The 21,349-nt window shown below is 40.5% G+C and overlaps 1 protein-coding gene and 1 long non-coding RNA gene across 7 annotated transcripts in view; both read left to right on the top strand.

Annotated features, from left to right (window-relative positions):
• The window catches only part of cacna1ib (calcium voltage-gated channel subunit alpha1 Ib), a 203,490-nt gene that overhangs the window by 132,777 nt on the left and 49,364 nt on the right, over positions 1 to 21,349 (top strand). For all 6 annotated transcript variants that reach the window (XM_008434689.3, XM_008434762.3, XM_008434828.3 and 3 more), the window contains 6 exons: positions 1,364 to 1,434; positions 1,644 to 2,136; positions 2,673 to 2,773; positions 8,371 to 8,494; positions 9,653 to 9,721; positions 15,661 to 15,839. In XM_008434689.3, coding sequence (XP_008432911.2) covers positions 1,364 to 1,434; positions 1,644 to 2,136; positions 2,673 to 2,773; positions 8,371 to 8,494; positions 9,653 to 9,721; positions 15,661 to 15,839 — 1,037 coding nt within the window. The remainder of the gene's footprint in view (positions 1 to 1,363; positions 1,435 to 1,643; positions 2,137 to 2,672; positions 2,774 to 8,370; positions 8,495 to 9,652; positions 9,722 to 15,660; positions 15,840 to 21,349) is intronic.
• On the top strand, positions 17,567 to 18,227 carry LOC103479900 (uncharacterized). Its single transcript, XR_014084613.1, has 2 exons — positions 17,567 to 18,050; positions 18,140 to 18,227. It is a non-coding gene; the product is annotated as an uncharacterized LOC103479900 (long non-coding RNA).

The following is a 21,349-nucleotide window of genomic DNA, read 5'->3' as shown; positions in this document are numbered from 1 at the left end:
AACTCCAGGAGGGAGACGTAGAGAAGTGAAAACACAGTAATGGGTGAGATAATGAAATGCGTCGGCGCTCGTACCTCAGAGGTTATGATGCTAAAGTCAATGTGTGCGTGAGATCCTCCTCACTTTGATACCTTTGAGGGTTTTTTTCTATAACAAGGGAGCAGTTGTAGAACCTGGTGCTGGAAACAATTGGATGACAGGCAATCAAAAGGACGTGTTCATGAAGAACTTTTATTTCTTGTTCCGGCTGAAGTTTTGTCAGCGCTCATTTAGCCAGAACTTTGATGAAAACACACTGCAGGGTGTGTGGATCAGATCCAGTTAGTGGTTCTCTGCTCTGCTGTGCTCTGTTGTTGTTGTGCTGCTTATCAGTTTGGGTGTTGATAGGACTGGGTTTGATGCAGCGCTGTGATACGATCGGTGTCACTCTTTTTAACGGGTTGCTTCTGCGTTTGATAGAGGCTGAATCAAAATGATTTGTTTTTGTTGTTGATGGGGAACTGAAATCTTGTTGGAGGTGGAAAGACCTTGACTTACTATTCACAATTACAGAAAGTGTTACCAAAAGTTAATTAGATGTACATAAAATGTGATACTTTATTCTGAAGTACTGAACTTTAAACATTAGGCTTTGTGTTTGTATTTGCCCTCGTACTTATTTTTTGTTTCAGCTTCATTTTTTTCTTTTTTCTGTCGCTCTCGTTTCAGATCATCAAACAAATGGTAAAACTATGTAAACATAATACAAGTAAATTAAAAAGGCAGTTTTTAATTTGTGATTTTATTTAGTTAGGTGAAAAAATCACCTAACTAAATGATGGTTGATCATAGCGCTTCGTGCCATTTACTGAATAGTATGTAGTGGATAAAACAGGCTCCGTTAATGCAGTGTTAAAACATAACATCAACTTGTTACAGTTTTACTCTACTAGCTTATTAAGCTAATTTAATAAATCTGAGCATCAATTATGTGTGAAATTACTTCAACTGCACTGTTTGTATATGTAAATAAATCCCAAAGCTTTCTGAAGTCACATTTTTAACTTGATTCTACTTGTAAAAACCAAAGCTTCTTTCTTTCATAACTTGGTTAATTAGAAGTAATGTAATTTTGAAATGTTTTTAGCTCTAAAGGCCTTTAACTTATTTAAATCAAGTGTGTAGCATAACTAAAACAACATAAGTAAAGTCAACACTGTAACTCAATATACACTCAAAGTTTCCCTGGATTTGATCAAAGCCAAGTTATATTCACTCATTTTCTCAATTATGTACAATGTTGCAAGTTACAGTGTACCTCCTTAGTGAAACCTTGACTCTGTTCAGATAATTGTACTTTTTACTATTTGTGTTTACGTTTCAGCGCCATGGCCGCAGTTCCAACTACCACAACTGGGGGCGACCTTTTCCTCCACAGTCTGGATGGAGTCGCAGGTGGACAATTATTAGCGTTCATTTAACATTTTTGTCTTCATAAATTCTTAATATGAAACCTGAACTGTCCATATGCGTGATTCATGTCTCTGCTGTCGTTTTTGCCGTTAACTGCAGCAAACGTACAGAAGATTGTCGATTTCTTTTACATAAGTTGACCATGAATACTTGTTTGTTTTTATTTCCGCTTTTCATCTTCTGCTCCTCAGGTCCAGCTCCAACAGCCTTGGTAGGAGGACCTACGGGTTCAGTGGGGCGCCCCCTGTTGGCGGCAGCCTGCGCGTGCGCAGCACCCGCTCCCCCTACTCCTACCACCACTCTTCAGAGCAGGAGTCCCTTCTCTCGCACTCTCTCCACTCACATCACTCCCATCATCCTCTGCCGCCCTCGATGTTCCTCTCCAGACATTTCGGAGGCAGACGGGATCGGCGGGCTCTTTCTCTGGAGCTCCCGGAATTGCTCCGAATGGGCGGACAAGCTCCGGCACTGCCGCCCGTTCAGATCCCCGACCACGGGAGAAAGAGCGGGTCTGGGGTGGCGGGCTCGCTCATGGGGGGCTCGGGAGCTGGCAGCGGTCTGGGAGCGGACCACCGAGACTGCAACGGCAAGGCGTCGGGTCACCACAACCATCTGATGACCGATGTCTTCCCTCAGGTCAACGCACGCAAGGACAGAACAGATCTAGACGAAGAAACAGACTATGTGAGTGGACAAGCTCCATTATTACATTCTGAGCAGTACAATACCCTTTCACATCAGCACCTAAACGTGAATTTTATATGTCTAGTTGTTCATGTTTGCCTGGTTGACAATAAAATAGCGGTTAAACACACATATTTGTTCTCATTATTGATGAAGGCAAAGAAATTGTTTTATTTTTTCCTGTTGGTTTGTTGTTTGGTTTGCTTGGGGTTTAGTGAGATGTGAATAATGACATGTCTGTAATTAATTATTAGATGTATTTTCACCAGTTCATAATCTGTTAATCATACTTGATTACTTCAACCTGTTCAAAAACTGCAGGTGGAAATTAGCATTTTCTTGCCATAATCTCCCGTCTTAAAGGTTAAAGAAATGTTGTACATCGTCTATGTGTAAATAACTAAACAGTATATAAAACAATACAGTGTTATTGTTTTTGTTTTTCTTTGCTTTCAGGAAACTTACAACTTTGCACACCTTTTATTTCTACCATTATACCAGATTCTTATTAACTCCCTTCTCGGTTTTCATTAAAGAGTTGGTGCTTCCGTATCCAGAAGATGATGGAGGTTTACAAACCAGACTGGTGTGAGACTAGAGAGGACTGGTCTGTCTACATGTTCTCTCCTCAAAACAAGTGAGTGCAAACAATCTTTTAATTTCTAAAGATCAAAGATGATTTGAGTAAAATGCATAATTTCTTTAAAATGTTGTTGGTTAGGTCTAAACACAAAAAGTTATCAAAAAGAATGCAGTTTTACAAAATCCACAACATGAAATCAGCTGAGAGGTACCGATGTAAAGTTTAAGAAATCATTGGAGTGAATGAGACAAAATATTTAGGCTTTTTGTAAAAGTATATGTATAGCAAAATATTAGGGTCATTGCAGACAAAAAAAATAACAAAGTAAATTTCCACTACAAAAAAACGCAATTTAAATTAATCCCACAAACTTTCTATAAAAGTTAAAAATGTGCAAGGAACTTAGAAATTTTGAGATTAATCTCAGAAATTTTCCAAACGTCATACATTTTCAACTTTTGCAAATTTGGACTTTTTCTGAGTTTCCAAAGTCAAAAATGTCAAAAACAGAACATTTCTGAAGTTAATTAAAAATTTCAGAGTTTCATTTTGGGAGAAATTAACTTCTTTTTTTCTATCTACAATGGCCCTAATACACTGTTGTGCATATACTAATATGAATATATATCAACTATTAACAATTTAGTTTTGCAGTCAATTGTGTTCATTTATTATTAAACAAAGCTTAAACACAAAAATGCCAAGTGAGACCAGCATTGAGAGGAAAACTGTTTATTGACAGAGCAGAGATAAACACAGGAAATCAATCTACAAAGCAATCTTCACAGGCAGGGCTTAATTAAAGGCTAAATCTAGAATGGAGACGTAATCATCAGTGATGGGGGTTTGGGAAATGAAAATAAATTATGACAAACTTGCTGCACAGGTGGGTGAAGTTGTTGGCAGAACAACTATCAATGCACGTCAGAACTGCATGAATAACACTTCACATTATCGGTAATAGAAAATCCCAAGAAACAAAAGTGAAGTTATGTTTGGTCTAGAGTCAGTACATGTCTTCAGCTAAAAAAGCTAGAAATTAGTGATTAGGTTTGAAATCTGGGCCTAGTGATGGACCTGAACCTACATAGCCACATAAAGACGATTACGAAGTCGGCCTTCTTTCACCTGAAGAAACATTTCTAGGATTAGAGGTCTAATGCCTCAGCAAGATCTAGAGAAACTTATCCATGCTTTTATCTTTAGTTGCATTGATCACTGCAACAGTGTCTTCACATCCTGAACGCTGCTGCTGGTGTTCTGACTAAAACCAGGAAGTTAGAGCACATAACACCAGTTCTGAAGTCCCTACACTGGCTCCCTGTAGCTCAGAGGATAGACTTTAAAATACTGTTGTTGATTTATAAATCACTGAACAGCCTAGCACCACAATACATTAAAGATCTGCTGTTGCTGTACCAACCTTCCAGATCCCTCAGGTCTTCTGATTCTGGTTCTGCTCTGCATCCCCAGAACCAAATGAGGAGGAGCAGCATTCAGCTTCTATGCACCACAAATCTGGAACAAACTTCCAGAAAACTGAAACACTGACAGAACTGCCTTGTTGTTAAACTTGGCCTAAGTAAACTTGACCTGACATCATGGTGTAGGACTGATTATTTTTACCAGCATGACATGGCAGCTGGTCAGACTTGGTGGAAAGATGAAAAGTACTAAATAAAGGCCAATACTGGTAGAAAACCTGTTAGTGGCTTCAAAAGAGCTGAATAGAGTTACCTTTGAACAAAGCTACACTGGAAGCTCTATGCTGGCAGAGTTTCAGTCTTCACTCAGAGTCACCAGAGAAACTGTCAAACAAACGCCCTCCATTCTGACTCACCTTAACCCATTTTCAGAAGATGACTGGGGAAATTTCAGTCTGTAGATGCGCAAGGAAAATAGAATAAAAATAAAACGTTGAACACATCCAGTGGTTTCTGCAGCGTTACTGAATGTTTAGAGAAAGTAGTCTGCTGGCAGGACATCATTTTTTCAGTCCCAAATTCTAATCAATTGGGATGTTTCTCCAATAACTATGACTAAAACAAAAAACAACATCTGCTGCCCTTTATTCAAGCCAGTGCAGGATTGGCACTGACTTGAGCTTGGGATGTAAATGCCACAGATGTAACTCGTCAGAGGGGAGAACAATGTGGCGGGCATTGTCCTCATTGTGTTGAGGTGCGCTTTGGCAAAACGGTTCGGCTAATCCTCTTTGTTTAGCGCTCCGGTGCAAAGAAAGGCTGTTTTCTCAGTAAGACTTAAAAGCCTTTAAGCTGCAGTGTGGGAACTTTTATAAATAATATTTTTCTTTTAAAGATATTTCTTAAAACTGTCACCATGTCGTGACGGTTTGTTATAATGGCAACAACCTGAGCTACTATTGCCATCTGAAGAAACCACTCCTGACCAAAAACAACCAATCAGAGCCAGGGGGAGGGGCTTAGCACTTTCAGGTAAGCTCATGTATTCGCTGCTAAATGTGCGAAAACCGGAGAAACTACTCACCATTACAGGAAAACCGTTTACCTGCCGTTTTCGGTGGCTACGCTAACTAGCCTGAGAATTCACAAGCACTAAGGCCCGCCTCCTGGCTCTGATTGGTTGTTTCTAGTTAGCACTGTTAGAAGACAGAGGATCTTAATTTTTTTTTACACATTTTCTGTCTCATGTCGTACTGTGACGACATAGTGACATTTTCAACAAATGTGTAAAAACATATATCCTTTTATAAGTTACGAAAGCTTTCAAAAAAACACAAAGGTTTGGAAATGTTTAAGACCTCACTGGAAGATTGAGGAACGAGCAGGCAGTCAATTTTCAAATCATTTCAGTTCCAAAAGAGAAAATGTCTCTCTGGTTCCACAAATGGCATAATAAAGAAAAAAATAATGCAGCACGTTTCTTCGGTGGCTGAGCTGTTGCTTTTCCAGAGGCTGCAGAAAATTCCCCATGAACACTGCAAGAAAGAAAAATCACTGTCCTCCACTCTCTCGCTCACTCACCCGACTCCCAGCCTGCTGATGGCCACTTAAGGGAAGCCAGGCCCCAGGACGGTGTGTTGGCACGCCGGCAGGTGCCATCTGTCAAGCACCCATTTTGTGTTCCGCGCTTGCGTTCAGCCACATCTCTGGTAATATCTTGCTGCCCGTTGATACATGTGTTCATAGGGGCTCCGCATATGCGTGTGTGGGAGTGTGTGAGCATATGTACATCGTTGCCTTGTTTATGCCTCACTCCATTTTGCACGCTTGGGTCTGTGTGTGTAGGCATTTGTGTATGTTTGTGTAAAAAGTCGACCCGGGTGGAGCTAAAAAACTGGGAAAGGAGACAAACTTGTGGTGATTTCACAGCGGACGGTCCGGCAGACTCGGTTCAATTGGGGACTGACCCTGCAACATTCGCTTAGATTTCCAGCTGCTGCGGATCACTTTCACACTGCACTGTCCAACAAACCACTCTTTGAAAAGCCCTTTCACCTCCTCACCTGTGGTGGCGCTGCTTCAAAAACCACTGAAGAAAAAGACATGAAAACCTCTGCACAACTTCCTTCTTTGCAAAATGTAAAACCAAAATGGAGAAAAGTTTGATTTTGGTGGTTGTAGGATTTGTTTTTGTTTGTTTTTTTTGACAAAACACCACGAGCCGTTTCTCCCTTTAGCATTAGACTCACATATTTGCTTTGGTTGTATTTACCCATAATGTCCTGCGCTATAGTTCACATCCAGTCTTTGGAGAGGTCTCCAGTCCTTTTGCATCTACCTATCCATTCAAAACTCGTTCACTTCTGTGTTTTTTTGTTTGTTTATGTTTTGTTTTGTTTGTTTGTCTTGGGCTGGGGGTTTTATACATTTAGCATCCCGGTCCACACTCCACTCCAGTAGATAACGGTAATGCACATCAATACGTTGCTTTCCAACCGCCATAAAAAAAGAAGAGGAGTTCACTTCACCCGAACTGAGACCGAGGCTTGTAGGCGGACCGCAGTTCGCTTGTTTAGTCTGAATCAGAGTTCTGCTACGCCTCGCCAAGCGAACCGAACTTCTCAGGCAAACCTGCTAAAGTTTGGTTAAACAGACTAAATGGGGCTGGTGTGAATCCATCCTAACGTAGAAACAAGCCACTCAGGTGGGTTGTGTGGTCGTTATCAGTGCCGTTGAGGATGGGATAGCCTCATTCACGTCAATAGATAAACAGACAGCGTATCCTGGTCTGCAGGAAAGGCAGCCAGATTAGCTAATTGATTTCCTCTGCCGAAGCGCAGCAGCAGGTATAACGAGGTTCCTCAAGTTGTTTGGCCTTTATGTCCACAAAGCAGCACCTCATGGCTTTCTGGTGGTGCATGAAGTTAATATAGTTCTCTTCTTATACATAGTGTGGGCACGACCCGTGTCTAATTTTCTAGAAAGAGAACAGCACAACTCTGAGTGCAGTGCTTTGTTTTATGTTTTTATTCTCCTAAGATTTTCCCTTTCTTTCAAAAACGTTTGCCTTTTATTTTATTTATTTATTTTTATTTTTTTTACCCTAAAGACCAAATTAATTGCTTGGAATTAAATGAAGCCAAGCTTGCCAAAACAATACTTTGTACAGTAATTGGACAGATGCTTGGTAATTTCCTATACTCTTGAGCTGTTCATGGATTCTGAAGAAAAAAAACAAAAAATAACTAAGATAATTACTGTTTAAGAACTATGAAATGGATAAAGTCGAACAAAACTACATACTTAAGAAGTAAATGTTTTTCTTTGTTTTTCTACAAATATAATTAGAAACGTTTTACTGGTATTTAACCTATATCATTCCTATATTTCTTATAAAAACCCAATGTGGTCAACTTCGAAAGTCTCCTAATTGGAATAATCATTCTTGTATGCATAATTTAATCTAAACCACTCTGTGAAGGCTTGGTAGGTGTCTATTTGGTCTATTTGGCTGTGTGTTTTCGATGTAAAACGCAGGCAAGAAGCAAAATGAAGAGATTTAATGATAGACTTAACTTTTAGTAAAACTAGAACTGGAAGTTGGAACATGAAGCCAACAAAAGACCAAGAAAACCAGAAGATTCGATTGTTGTGACGAGGCACAGACAAGAGACTGAATAGTGGTGCTGAGTCAGAAATCTGAGAGCAAAAATCATATGCAGGGGTCAGCAACTCCAGTTGTCTGAGTGCCACTGTTCTGCAACTTTTGTTGGCAAACCTGCTCCAACACGCCTGAATCAAATAAATAGGCGATAACCAGGATTTTCTCAAAACTGCTGACAATGCCAAGGAGGTAATTCAGGACTGGAGTTACAGACCGCTGATGTAATGGACTGAAAGTTTGAACTGAAACTACACACACACAGAAAACAGAACACAATATGAGTGACCCTAAGACGGAGAAAACAGGAAGTAAACAGAGTAGAAATCTTACTTTTCAAAATAAAACTTTCTGACAATGGTGAGAACGTCAACAACAAAAGACTAAACAAAAGCACGTCATCTGAAACATGAGCACAGAACATATAATACAAAATATCATGATGAGATGTTTTGGAACTATTTAGACTGAAACATAGCCATGTGTTGGAATTTGGAATTTGAAAAGTATTTTTGAAAATCTATGTGAAGCTCTAATTTACTCTTATTTTATCTCTGTCCACTCAGATTCAGGCTTCTCTGTCAGTCCATCATTGCTCATAAGCTCTTTGATTACGTGGTCCTGGTCTTTATCTTCCTCAACTGCATCACAGTGGCTCTGGAGAGGCCCAAGATACTTCAAGGAAGCCTGGTAAGAACAAAAATTGTCAGCGTTACTTATTATTCTCTACACGCAGCAAACTTTGCAGTGTTAAATATGCAGTGTCAGATATTATTGACTCTTTCAGAGCTGAACAACAGATTGAGTTAAGCGTTAATACCAACCTGACAAAGACAAAATACACTTGTTAAAATTAACTCTTTAAGTGCTGAACTGTTTGACTCTATAAGCAAAAACTAGCTATTAACTCACTCTTCACAAACTAGCACGGCTAGTGCACAAATTAGCTGGCTAAACTAGCTAGCCTGCTAGTTTGTGCACTAGCTAGCTGTGCACAGATTTAGAAGGAAAGTCGGGTAGTCTTTCATTCTACAAAATAGCATAACTATTGATATGTTTGATTGAACTTTAAAATCACTTCTATTTTAACAGCTTTTAAATGGCTACTACAGAAAACATAGATACATTAGTTACAACAGAAGCTTCTAGCTACAGTTGCTTCTAGCTACAAATAGCTACTTGTATTTTAAAGTTCATAAAATACAAGTGATTCTGAAGTTCAAACTTAGTAAAAGTTGGAAGGAAACTGAAGAAGGAAAGTCAACCCAACTATTGTACATAAAATGACTCTAGAAAAGAGAAAATTATTGTTTACCATCTAACCATTTAACAATCCAAAGCATGGACTATTTATGCTTTTATTGCAGTATTTTTTAATAACCATTGATTTCAGCCCTTGACTTGAATCGTGTTTTCGCTCCTGATCCTGATGTAATCCAGTTTAATTGACCTTATTAGTATAAACAAGAATCTAATTCATGAATGCTCTTTAAGAGAGTTCCTCAACAATCCTACATTTTTCAACAGTTCATTATGTTCTGACATCTCGGTGTATTTTTGATGTGATGCTAAGCAGTTATTTCAAGCAAGTGATGCAATTAAATTGAATCTGAACACTTCTGGCAAGTTTAAGATCCAAATTGCTGTTATGTGACAACTCCTGTCAGTGAGGCTTCAGAGCACAGCAGAGGATTAACATTTACGATGTGTTTTGAATATTTTTTTGCTTTGAACCTTCTAGGTGGGTCAAACAATTATTAAACTGTATCAAACAATTAAAATAAAAAGGATTTTTCCTTTTTTTTTCTATATCCATCAAACTATTTCTATTTTCTATTTGCACTGTAGGAAAGACTGTTACTCACTCTTTCAAACTACATCTTTACGGCCATCTTTGTTGCAGAGATGACAGTCAAGGTAAAACGCTTCCAACTCTTTTTGTCTTATTTTGTTTTTCCTTATTTTGCTGTAGTTCTGCCTGTTTTGCTGTCATTTTAGTCATTTCTTTCTTAACACATTATCTTAGCTGCATTAGACATTTTTTTTGGTCCTAAATAACAATAGATTATTGTTATTTAGGACCTATTCTATTAAATATAGCATTGCTGGAATTGAAATAATGAAAATACATTTGCTTAATGGAAACATCATTTTGCTAAAACTCACATTTTCCAGTGAAAGGTTTTTGTGGTGTATTTTGTGAAACTGCAATTGAAACACTTTTTTCTACATCACATGAGTAACATGATCAACAACCGCAAGTTACTGCTGGCAAAAACAACAAAGAAGAAAACAACAGGAAGAAGGATGATTTTTTTTTTTTTTCCAGACAATCCGCTGCTGGCTGCACCAGAGCTCTCACAGCATCAGACAGTTCACACAAAGTTGTGTGTCAATCTAAAATGTTGAATCCACAGCTTTTCTGCAAAATGGCCGACTACAATTTCCCCAAAACGCCACATACGTAGTTGCTCCCCAGTACCAGGGGGTTGTTAGGGGCTGAGTTATGAAAATATCTCATGTAACTCTTCACATCTGTCGCTGCCATGACTTTTATTGACTTATTGCATGAACAAGCTTATTCACACGTGATTTTAATTTCATGGAAACACTGCAATTGCAAAATTGTGTTTTTTTCACATTGACTGAATATAGACAAATACTCGCACATTGGAAGCTTAGCTAGCGTTACCTTTTTAATTTTGTTCTGGATCTTGTATCTTCAGGCCATTCTTTTACTGTATCTCTTTTATTTTCTTCCATCTACCCATCCACCTATCCCTTTTTTCCTTAACTGTTTATCCTCTAGTTTCCTAATAAGCTCCCCCTGTTGGTTTGTACTGATAACTCTCCACCTTGGTGTTTTAATCAGTTGCACTTGTATCATTACTGATGGGCAACCAGATAACGAATTTATTTAGAAGACTTTCATTCTTCAGCTGGCCTTCAGCCACTCCTGAACCTAACATTAAAAATACACATGCTTTCTGCTTTATCCTTTTTGCCTTGTAGAAGACATTAAACCATCCATTATTAAGATCTTTGAGTCTTCGGGCCTTCTCTGCACCAGTAGAAATCCTACAATGATTTTTTTATGATAATGAAGGCATGTGTAGCAGATTACTTAGATTGTGACAGTGTATGGTTCACTGCTACTGCTGGATGGAGCTGGCTGCAGTCTTGTGTTCCTTTCTTATAACTTCCCCTTTCTTTATTTTCCCAATTTGTAATTTAATCAAAGTAGCTCCATTATTATCTTTCAATTTGCTGCTCCATTTGCACTCTCAGATCTGGTTTCAAGTGTCTTTCTACTACTTTTCTTGCGTCGTACCTATACATTGCTGTGCCATCCGTCTAACTTGTGACCTTTTTCAGATTCAGTTTAATTCAGTTTAGTTTTGTCTTAAAGCACCAACTCGGAAAACTGGCCCAATCCCATGGATTATACAGAAATGCACAAAACATTAAAATCACACTGACACAATGACACAAAATGAACAGCTTTAATACAAGACAGACAAATTTCATTTACTATGACATTTGCTGGGCTGCACAGTGGCGCACTTGGTAGAGCTGTTGCCTTGCAGCAAGAAGGTTCTGGGTTCGATTCCCGGCCTGGGGTCTTTCTGCATGGAGTTTGCATGTTTGCATGTGCATTCGTGGGTTTTCTCCGGGTACTCCGGTTTCCTCCCACAGTCCAAAAACATGACTGTCAGGTTAATTGGCCTCTCCAAATTGCCCTTAGGTGTGAGTGTGAGTGTGTGTGTGCATGGTTGTTTGTCCTGTGTGTCTCTGTGTTGCCCTGCGACAGACTGGCGACCTGTCCAGGGTGTACCCTGCCTCTTGCCCGAAACGTTAGCTGGAGATGGGCACCAGCACCCCTCCCGACCCCACTGAGGGACAAGGGTGCAAGAAAGTGGATGGATGGATGGATGGATGACAATTGCTCTATGTAAAACAAAAAAAGCCCAGTTGGTAGCATTAAATTACTGATTTCCCAGCAGTCCCTCTGGTGGGCCAAGCAGGTGGTGACAGTGCAAAGAAATGACTACCATGTCTCATCAGAAACCCTCCAGCACAACCAGGTTTAGTGCGACACCTGATTAGAAGATCGAGAAAACAATAGTGGTCCAGAATCACCCTATATGGCAAAGAAAATCTGAGTATGTAGAGTTAAAGTCAGCAGCTGCTCACTTAGTGGCTTGGTCTAAGAAAAAAAAATTAGTTAAACCAGGATAGAGAAATAATTATTGTGGTAACCGGTAACAGACGGAGATGTGAACAGAGATGATAATGGAGCAGAATTTTGCTAGCAGTGGGACAAAGTGTCTCTCTCTTCTTTTGAGCATATCGGTGCTCAAATATCAAATATTGCATATCTAAATTCCCTGTTTCTAGTGACTATTTATTAAAATTCCAAGATATACGTTTTTCTCACATCAAGAGCCTTCCTCACTAAAGCAAATGTAACTATCTTAGCATATTTAAAGAGCCTAGCTTTTTAGAATATATTTGCTGATGTCGGCCATTAGACTCCATTTAAACGCATCATGAGTAACTTCATCTTTCTTCCAACTATCCAACTATTTCTTTGAGTTCCAGGGCCGTCTGAGGTTGTGATTTCTGATTAATGCCATTTTGTGTCTGGGTTTCCTTCAGATCTGCATCATTAGATTTTCTTAAAAGCTGAATAAATTAGGCTGAAAGAAATTGGATCAAAAAGACGGGCCGGTGTCTTGCTTTTCAGCCATGCCACAGTCACTGAGTCGAACACGCCGAACACAATGATTGCCATTTCCCAAAGAGCTCTTCAGAAACTTCATTTCCAGTCCACCCTTAACAAGTACTAGTTTTAAATTCAGTTCAGCCATAACAGGTTCAAATGAATCAACACATCGCAATAGTGAGAAAATCTTCAGTTTCAGCTTAAGCTATCCATACGTCCATTGTCAAAAGCTGATTATTCTTGTAGGGTGGCAGATGATGGTGGTGTGTTGACTCTATGTAGGGTGTGTGTGTTGATAGTACTTATGATTTAAAGTTTGCTTTATATTCCAACCACTTCTGAAATATCAATAGGCAATTTGTAAAATAATATGCCGTTCTCATCAGTCCAGTAGAATCATTTCAATGTTTAGCATCGCAGACGCAGGTAATCCCATTTTAACCTGAAAAAACACTTAAAGAGCAAGTCCAATAATAGCAGAGATGACTGAAATATCAGACTGTAAATGGAGTTTGACTGCAATTTAAAAGTGAATTTATTGTGACACACTGCGTGTCACACCGCTGACAGCGTAAGAAAAGCACTGGGTAACCTTTGTCACTGTTGGCATTGAAGTGCCAGACGTCCAATGAATCATGTGTTATCGGGGTGATGTTTAATCTGCTTTATTTATATCCTGAGGCATTCCAATAGTAGCTGCGGAGCCTCAGTGTAACCAGGCTGCTATTAATAACAGAACAGACATGTTGTAACTCCATATGTACGTTGTCAAAACCCGAGTAGAAACCTGATTTATGGGATGTGGTTTGGACTCACTGCTGTACAGTTTGGATCAGTGTGGAAAGATAAAGGCTTTTTTTTGGATGCCATTTTTTAGAATACTTTGTTGGGTTCTTAACAAGGCCTATCTTGTTGAATCTTATACTCTATTGTCTGGATAACAAGGAAGCTTCTTTTTCAAGGCTTTTGTTGCTGCCCATGACATGGTGGTGCAAGTTTTTTTCACAAGTTTGTCTAATTTTATGATAAATGCAACTCAGGCCTGGTGTTTATTTCGTTAAAGCTAACAACATAATGAAAACTGAAATTGAGAAAACATTTTCATTTACTAGAATAAGTAAAAACTGTAACTAATGGGGTGAAACTCTATGTAACTGGAATTAAATTGTGCATTTATAAAACTAAGACATACTGGAATTATAGACATATCCTTTGTTTTCATATTTATGAATCCATACATCAGCTGCTGACACTCCATGTTCCTCCTGGTGGCTATGCTATGGTAGTCCGCAAAATGGCAAAAGTTGAGTTGTTCAACAATAATGAAATTATTTTTTTTTAAATGGTATCTTCAGTTGAGTGTTCATTACCTAATAGATGTATCCATAGTCATGATACAGCACTTTGGTTAATTTTTAGTTGCTGAATTCAAAAAGGTCAAAGTAGGAAAAACTAAAATCACTATAACCAATAAAAACTAAAGCTAAACAATATTTAACTAATGAGTAATAAAAACTAGCAAACACACTCTAAAAACTAGTTAAGATTAATTGAATTAGACAAAAAATCACAATGAAATGAAACTAAAATAAAATAAAAAGCCCAAAACTGTTATAACTGTGGTGTGAAATTTATTGTATTGTAGAACAATAAAACACAATGATGCAATCATGGTCATATGCCAATGAAATGCTTCTGATTTATTTCCACGTCACTTGATACATATAATATACGTATAATTATATTAACATATTAACATTATTTAGTTTTTATAAAAGATTTACATTTGTTACTTCTCTTTTTCATTCTATTCCACTGAGATTTTGTTGGGACTTAAAAATGCTACAAACCCCCCCAAAAAAGTTGCATTTCACATGTTTCCGATGACATCTCTTATTTTTGGTCTTGGATCTACCATTCCTTTCACTCCATCTTTGACTTTTTTTCCATACCTTTCTTCACCACACCTGACTTCTGCCTTTCAATTCACTGACTGATGGCTGCCTCACACTTTCCTCAGCGTAGCGTCTTTCTATTTCTCTCTGAAGAATTTGCACTGCAATGTTTTTTTCTTTTAGCAAGAGTTTGTTATATTAAATCAGAGCAAAAAAATAATATGCAAAAGCCAGCAATTTAGCCACATCTTTGTTATTTGTGCCTGTATCAAGGAATTTAATCAAAGGGGCAGTATTATGTAAAATCTATTTTTTTGAGTTTTACATTGTTATAATGTTATCATAGTATGTTATAGAACAGTGCAGCAGTCCGCCCTCTCGACTTCCCCACTCTGCTGCTTCAGACTAGCCAGGAGCAATTAGCAAACACCTGTTGGAACTTCATCTGCTGACCTCATTGTAGGAGCTACTTCTCACTGAAACGCTGATAAAAATGTTGCTAAAGAGTTAATAGAGGAGCCATGTTGTGATGACTTCCTGACAGCGGAGTTTCAGAAAGTGTATGATTTTTGTAAAGAGACAGAGGCCTAATTTCAAGGCATTAAATTGCATTAAATCAGATATCTTTTTAGTCGTATTTGATATGAACAGCATTTTTATAACAACTGAAGGTTCCCACAGTTACTTGACTGTGCTATAAAATGACACTGTGACTGGAAAACACATTATGCTGTCCCTTTTTAAGAAAATGTTGTAAGCAAAAGCTGAATAGTGTCCTCTTGGCAGTCCAACAGAAAAAATGGGTTCAATTTAACTGAGCTTTACAAATCAAACAAACAAACAAAGAAAAAAACTAGATTACAGCTAATTTTAGATTTCACAAACTAAATGACTTTTTCTCACAGGCCCAAGTTCAAATAACTTCTCTTCATCAGTTCATTAAAGTTAGTTAATGTTTTTAAGAACAATTTCATTTTACCATGTTAGCTAGACGTTGGCCAACAGTTTCTGGCTAACGCTAATTATTAGACAGAAACACTACTTTAGTTGTTGTAAAAACACTTAAGGTAGTATTTTTAGAACATCTTTTGCATTTGCTTTAGTTATCTTTGTGTGACATTGAAGTTTGCCAAAATTAGCTCAGACATTTTTACAACACATTAAACACCAAAGATCGCGTGTGTCTGATGAGTCGTCTGCTCATGTGGGTTGTGTCTCCGTTGTTTTTCTCCCAGGTTGTGTCCATGGGCCTGTACCTGGGAGAGACGGCGTACCTGAGGAGCAGCTGGAACATCCTGGACGGCTTCCTGGTCTTTGTGTCTCTGATTGATATTGTCGTGTCAATGGCAGGAGGCGCTAAGATCCTGGGAGTCCTGCGGGTTCTCCGGTTGCTCAGGACGTTACGGCCTCTCAGGTTAGTGACAAATGGACAAAATCAGATCCTTTCTTTTTTTTTTTGTTACAGTGATATTGATAAAAACGTATTACCATGTTTCCCCGATAGTAAGACACCCCCGATTGTAAGACGTATCGGGAGTTTCAGGGGGGTCGGCTAATATAAGCCGTACCCCAAAAGTAAGACGTACCCCGAAAGTAACGAAAGTAAGACGTATGTCTTACTTTCGGGGAAACACGGGGGTATTGCCGCCTCCCTCTCATCTAGCTGCGCGCCGCCTCCTCCCCACGTCCGCACCGTCCCCCTCTCCATACGTCACCACGCCGTCCCCTGCACTTCCTTTTATAAAACTGTTTTGTGGTGAATACAATACTGTTCAGGTTGTTAATAAATGTTAATTTTATGGTTAAAACAAAAAATTCGACAATTTTTTTCCAATATAAGACATACCCCGAAAGTAAAACATAGTGGGGCTTTTGGGGATGAAAAGAAAGTAAGACACTGTCTTACTTTCGGGGAAACACGGTAGTTCCCCTGGCAGATTATGTCCCCTGTAACATCGGGAAAATGTCTTGTTTGTAAGTTTATCTGCCAACGGAACAAGTAGTTTTTCGTCAGTATTAAGGAATTATTTACTTAATTCAAACTCCTATAGCTATAGTTTCGTCTTATTTTAAGTGTAATAAGAAAAACAGTCTAACAATACTAAGATTTGGTGTTTTTGCAATGTAGTACTTCAACTGACAAATATAAGCATGTTGCCTAAATACTACAAAGTCTGTCAAAAGTCTTACCTAGAGAAAATGCATAGTAAAAAAAACAGCAACTCATCTCTGAGTAGTTGCCAGGCAACATGCCGCCGCCCACCACCACCTCCAACTACTGCTCCCAGCCAAGCAAAAAATAGTCTGGGACCCGACCCGTCTGCCAGACATGGCGCTATCTGTCCGTCCATCTATTATCTTTACTCGGTTAATCCTCTCCGGGGTCGTGGAGGGCCTGGAGACTGACGGCTGACACTAGACAGGAGTCGGGGTTCAATCTGGACAGTCCATCACAGGTCCAACACAGAGAGCGCGGTCTGACTCGGAGCGGGTAAAAGTCAGTGAGTTAACTGCTTTCTCCTCCCCTTCACTACCTCTTTGTTACTGAATTCAAAGTCTCCTTTGTAGTGCAATTTTTTTTTTTTTTTAAATCTTCTTTCTAGGTCTGTCACGCTCATATTCTGTGTGAAATCATGTAAATAAAAAGGAAAATGCCATCACAGCACTGGTTTCAATTCATGACGGTCTAATAAGCAGACTAATGAAATACAAATATTGCTCTATACAAGAGTAAAAAACCTAAATCTTGGCGACTTTGTGACTCTCAAGTCTCTCAGTCTTTGTTTTGACCTCTCTATTAATGACTCTGGAGCTTAACTTACTGTCCTTCTCATCGTGGTGGAAAAATAAACTTGGTACATCATTCAGGTTTGTTCCCCAAATTCCAGTTGTTGTTTTGTTTTAATTATTGCTTTTACTCTTCAGACTAGAATCCATTTTCTTGGAGCTATTTGGAGCTATGCTGATGATTGAAGACGAACATTCATCCGTCTTACAAACATACCTTATTTTCTTTTAATTTTGAAGCAAAAAGCTCCTTTTTGTCTCACTATATTTATTATTTATACTCCATAGAAACAAGAAATTCTAGATTCCTATTTAAAGGTTTTAAGACACTTTAAACAACCTCAAGATGTGTATCTTAAAGGTTGTTAGGATCCAGGTGGTGGGGATTAGTTTTTTCCTTTTCAGTACTTCACCAGTCCACCTGAGGGAGCCATCGGGTCACTCTGCTGGAGAGGCGTGCCCGCAGACTCCCAACTACCCGCACCTGAGGGGAATCATCGTTTGGAGCAGTATATAATCAGCAGACAGCCAACACTTCCTTGCCAGAGTGTTTGCCAGTTTTGGTACTCGAGCCCCTCAGTGTGATTTGACTAAATCTTCTTGTGTTTTGACCCGAGTCTGTTCAGGTTCTCAACCTACTCTCGTGACCTTACCCTCAGGAATCCTTTGGAGCCCACCAGTCCAGAAGTATCCATCTGTGACGCCTCTGCTGCCGACTCAGCTGCTCCCCTGTGGGGACACACCTGACCTGCCACCCTCCAACGTCTGGTTCCTTCCCAACCTGCCTCCATAGCTCTCTCCACTGCCTGGAACCCCGTTCCTCCATCCAATTGTCCAAGTAAGATCTGTACGCCCAACCAGTGGTTATCTCCATTCCCTACCCCCCCCCGTGAAGCCATTTTAACCTCTCTATTCCCTTGTGTGCAGACGCACCCGGACTCCGACCCGCTGACCTCCCTAGTCGGGCTACCTTGTTTGATTTTTTGTATTTTACAATAAACACTCTTTTCATCCATCTCTCTGTGAGGGTTTCTGCATGTGGGCTAAAAACATTAGACCAAGCATGACAGAACACTCTGGCCAAACTGAAAACCCAGCAGAAACTTTCCAGAGAGCTCTCCACCAACAACAAGCGTCTATACAGAAGCATGAGGCCGCCTTACAAGACCTGGGTAACCGACAGGCTGAAACCAACAGTCGCCTGGCTGAACTAACAGATTTTCTTCGCTCACGTTTTCCACAGACTCCAGATCCAGTAGGAGAACCTTCCCAACCTTCAGCTCCAGATCCTGCTCCTCCAGTCCAGCCCACGTTTTCCGACTATCCGTTGCCCAATCCACCCAGGTTTGATGGGGATCCTAAGAAATGCAGGGGTTTCTTAATGCAATGTACACTTCAGTTCAATCACTCTCCTCTTAGATTCATTCACGACTCCACTAAGATTTCTTACATTATTGCGCACCTATCAGACCGCGCGTTGGACTGGGCAGAGGTTAAGTTCTCTTCATCCCCTGACTACAATTGCACCTTTTTGGAGTTTATAACTGAGTTCAAACAGACCTTCAATCAGGATACAGATAAGGCTCTCAGTTCACGAGACTTGTTAAAAATAAGACAAGGCCCACGGTCGGTGGCTGATTTTTCGATTGACTTTCGCATCCAAGCGGCTGCTTCAGGATGGAACAGTGTTGCGCTCAAAAGTGCATACCTAAACGCCTTAAATGGTCCCATTAAGGACGAATTGGCAACCTTAGATGACCCCGAATCTCTGGAGGACTTAATAAAATTGTCCATCCGGTTAGATAATAGGATCCAAGCCCGAACTAAAGAGAGAGGCAATAGAAATACTCAACCCAGACCTCTTCCTGTTGTTGGTCGCACCATCCCAGCTGAGCCCTCACCAAATTTATCCGGCCCCGAACCCATGCAAATCGGGCACACGAAATTATCTCAGGAAGAGAGGCAGCGCCGAATGCGTTCCAAGTTGTGCCTCTATTGTGGCGAAGCGGGACACTTCGTCTCCCTTTGTCCTCTGCTGTTAAAAGCCAATGTCCGTCAGTAAAGGCGAGGGAGCTGGCGGACCACCAAATAACCATAAATTCACCTCGTCTACTGTTGTCTGCATCTCTTCTCGTAAATAATAAGTCAGTCCCAGTATCTGCCTTGATAGACTCTGGATGTGAACGTAATTTGTTGGATTCATGTTTTGCGCAGCAGATGGGAATTAAGACCGTCCCTCTTCCTGCTCCCCTCCGTGTTTTAGCCCTTGACGGCAAGGTGCTGCCACAGATTACTCACCAAACCCAACCCATCCCACTAACAGTTTCAGGCAACCATAATGAGTGCATCTCTTTTTATGTTTTTCCCACTGCAAGTACCCCATTGATTTTGGGTTTCGAATGGTTGCAACAGCACAACCCCAATATTAATTGGGTTGGTCGACACATTGACTCGTGGTCTCTAACCTGCCATTCATCTTGTCTCCGCTCCGCAGTTCCGCCTGGCCCACCACCAGCAGACAATTATGAAGCCGATCCACCAGATTTCTCTTCAGTCCCCGCTGAATATCATGACTTGGCTCAAGTATTCAGTAAGACTAAAGCCTCGTCCCTGCCTCCCCATAGACCATATGACTGTGCTATAGATCTGCTACCCGGGGCTCCTTTGCCCAACAGTCGTCTCTTCAACATCTCCAAACCCGAAAGGGAGGCCATGGAGAAATACATACAGGAGTCATTAGCAGCTGGCATAATCCGCCATTCCTCCTCCCCTTTAGGGGCTGGTTTCTTCTTCGTAGGGAAGAAGGACGGATCATTAAGACCTTGTCTCGACTTCAGAGGTCTGAACCAAATCACTGTGAAAAACAAGTACCCCTTGCCACTCCTCTCCTCTGCCTTTGAGCCTGTTCAAGGGGCCAAGGTGTTCACTAAACTAGATCTTAGGAACGCCTATCACTTACTCCGCATCAGAGAAGGGGATGAGTGGAAGACGGCCTTTAAGACTCCGTTAGGCCACTTTGAGTATTTAGTGATGCCCTTCGGGTTAACTAACGCACCAGCATGCTTTCAGGCTCTTGTTAATGACGTCCTAAGGGATTTTCTTAACGTGTTTGTGTTCGTCTATCTCGATGACATTTTGATCTTTTCTAAGAATCTACCTGAACATAGGAATCATGTCCGTCAGGTGTTGCAGCGTCTCCTGGAAAATAAGTTGTTTGTAAAAGTGGAAAAATGCGAGTTTCACCAACAATCGGTATCCTTCCTGGGTTACGTCCTCGAGGGTGGACAGGTCAGGCCAGCGGAGGAAAAAATCAAAGCAGTTCTAGAGTGGCCCACTCCTACAACCCGAAAACAACTTCAAAGATTTCTGGGGTTCGCCAATTTCTACCGACGATTTATTCGTAATTATAGTCAAACTGCCCTACCCCTGACTGCGCTAACCTCAACCAAGACTCCATTCAGCTGGTCCCCTGCAGCCAATGAAGCCTTTTCCAGGTTAAAGAGTCTTTTTGCTAGCGCGCCCGTTCTCATCCAACCTGACCCCAATAATCAGTTCATTGTCGAGGTGGACGCCTCAGATTCAGGAGTAGGGGCTGTTCTCTCTCAGCGCTCAGAGAGTGATCACAAGACTCATCCCTGTGCCTATTTCTCTCGCAAACTGTCTCCCACACAGAGAAATTATGATGTGGGGGATCGAGAATTACTTGCCATCAAACTAGCATTAGAGGAGTGGCGACACTGGCTCGAGGGTGCAGTTCACCCTGTCATGGTTTGGACGGACCATAAAAATCTAGCCTATCTCCAGTCAGCTAAGAGACTCAATCCTCGACAGTCACGTTGGTCGTTATTCTTCTCTCGGTTTAACTTATCCATTTCTTTCCGCCCAGGATCCCGTAACGTGAAGCCTGACGCCCTGTCCAGGATTTTTTCCCCAGACGACTCTGAGAAGGAGCCTGCTCCCATTCTACCCCCAAGTTGTTCGGTAGCTATGGTGACCTGGGAAATCGAAGACCTGGTTAAGCAAGCACAGCGATCTGAGCCAGATCCGGGAACCGGCCCACCCAACAAGATCTACGTACCTACTGCTATTCGGGCTCGTGTCATCAGTTGGTTACACTCCTCAAAGTTTTCTGCTCAT

Source organism: Poecilia reticulata, chromosome 1 (genome assembly GCF_904066995.2).
Source record: "Poecilia reticulata chromosome 1, P_reticulata-male-v2, whole genome shotgun sequence".
Taxonomy (NCBI): Eukaryota; Metazoa; Chordata; class Actinopteri; order Cyprinodontiformes; family Poeciliidae; genus Poecilia; species Poecilia reticulata.
This window is presented reverse-complemented; position numbering and strand designations above follow the sequence as displayed.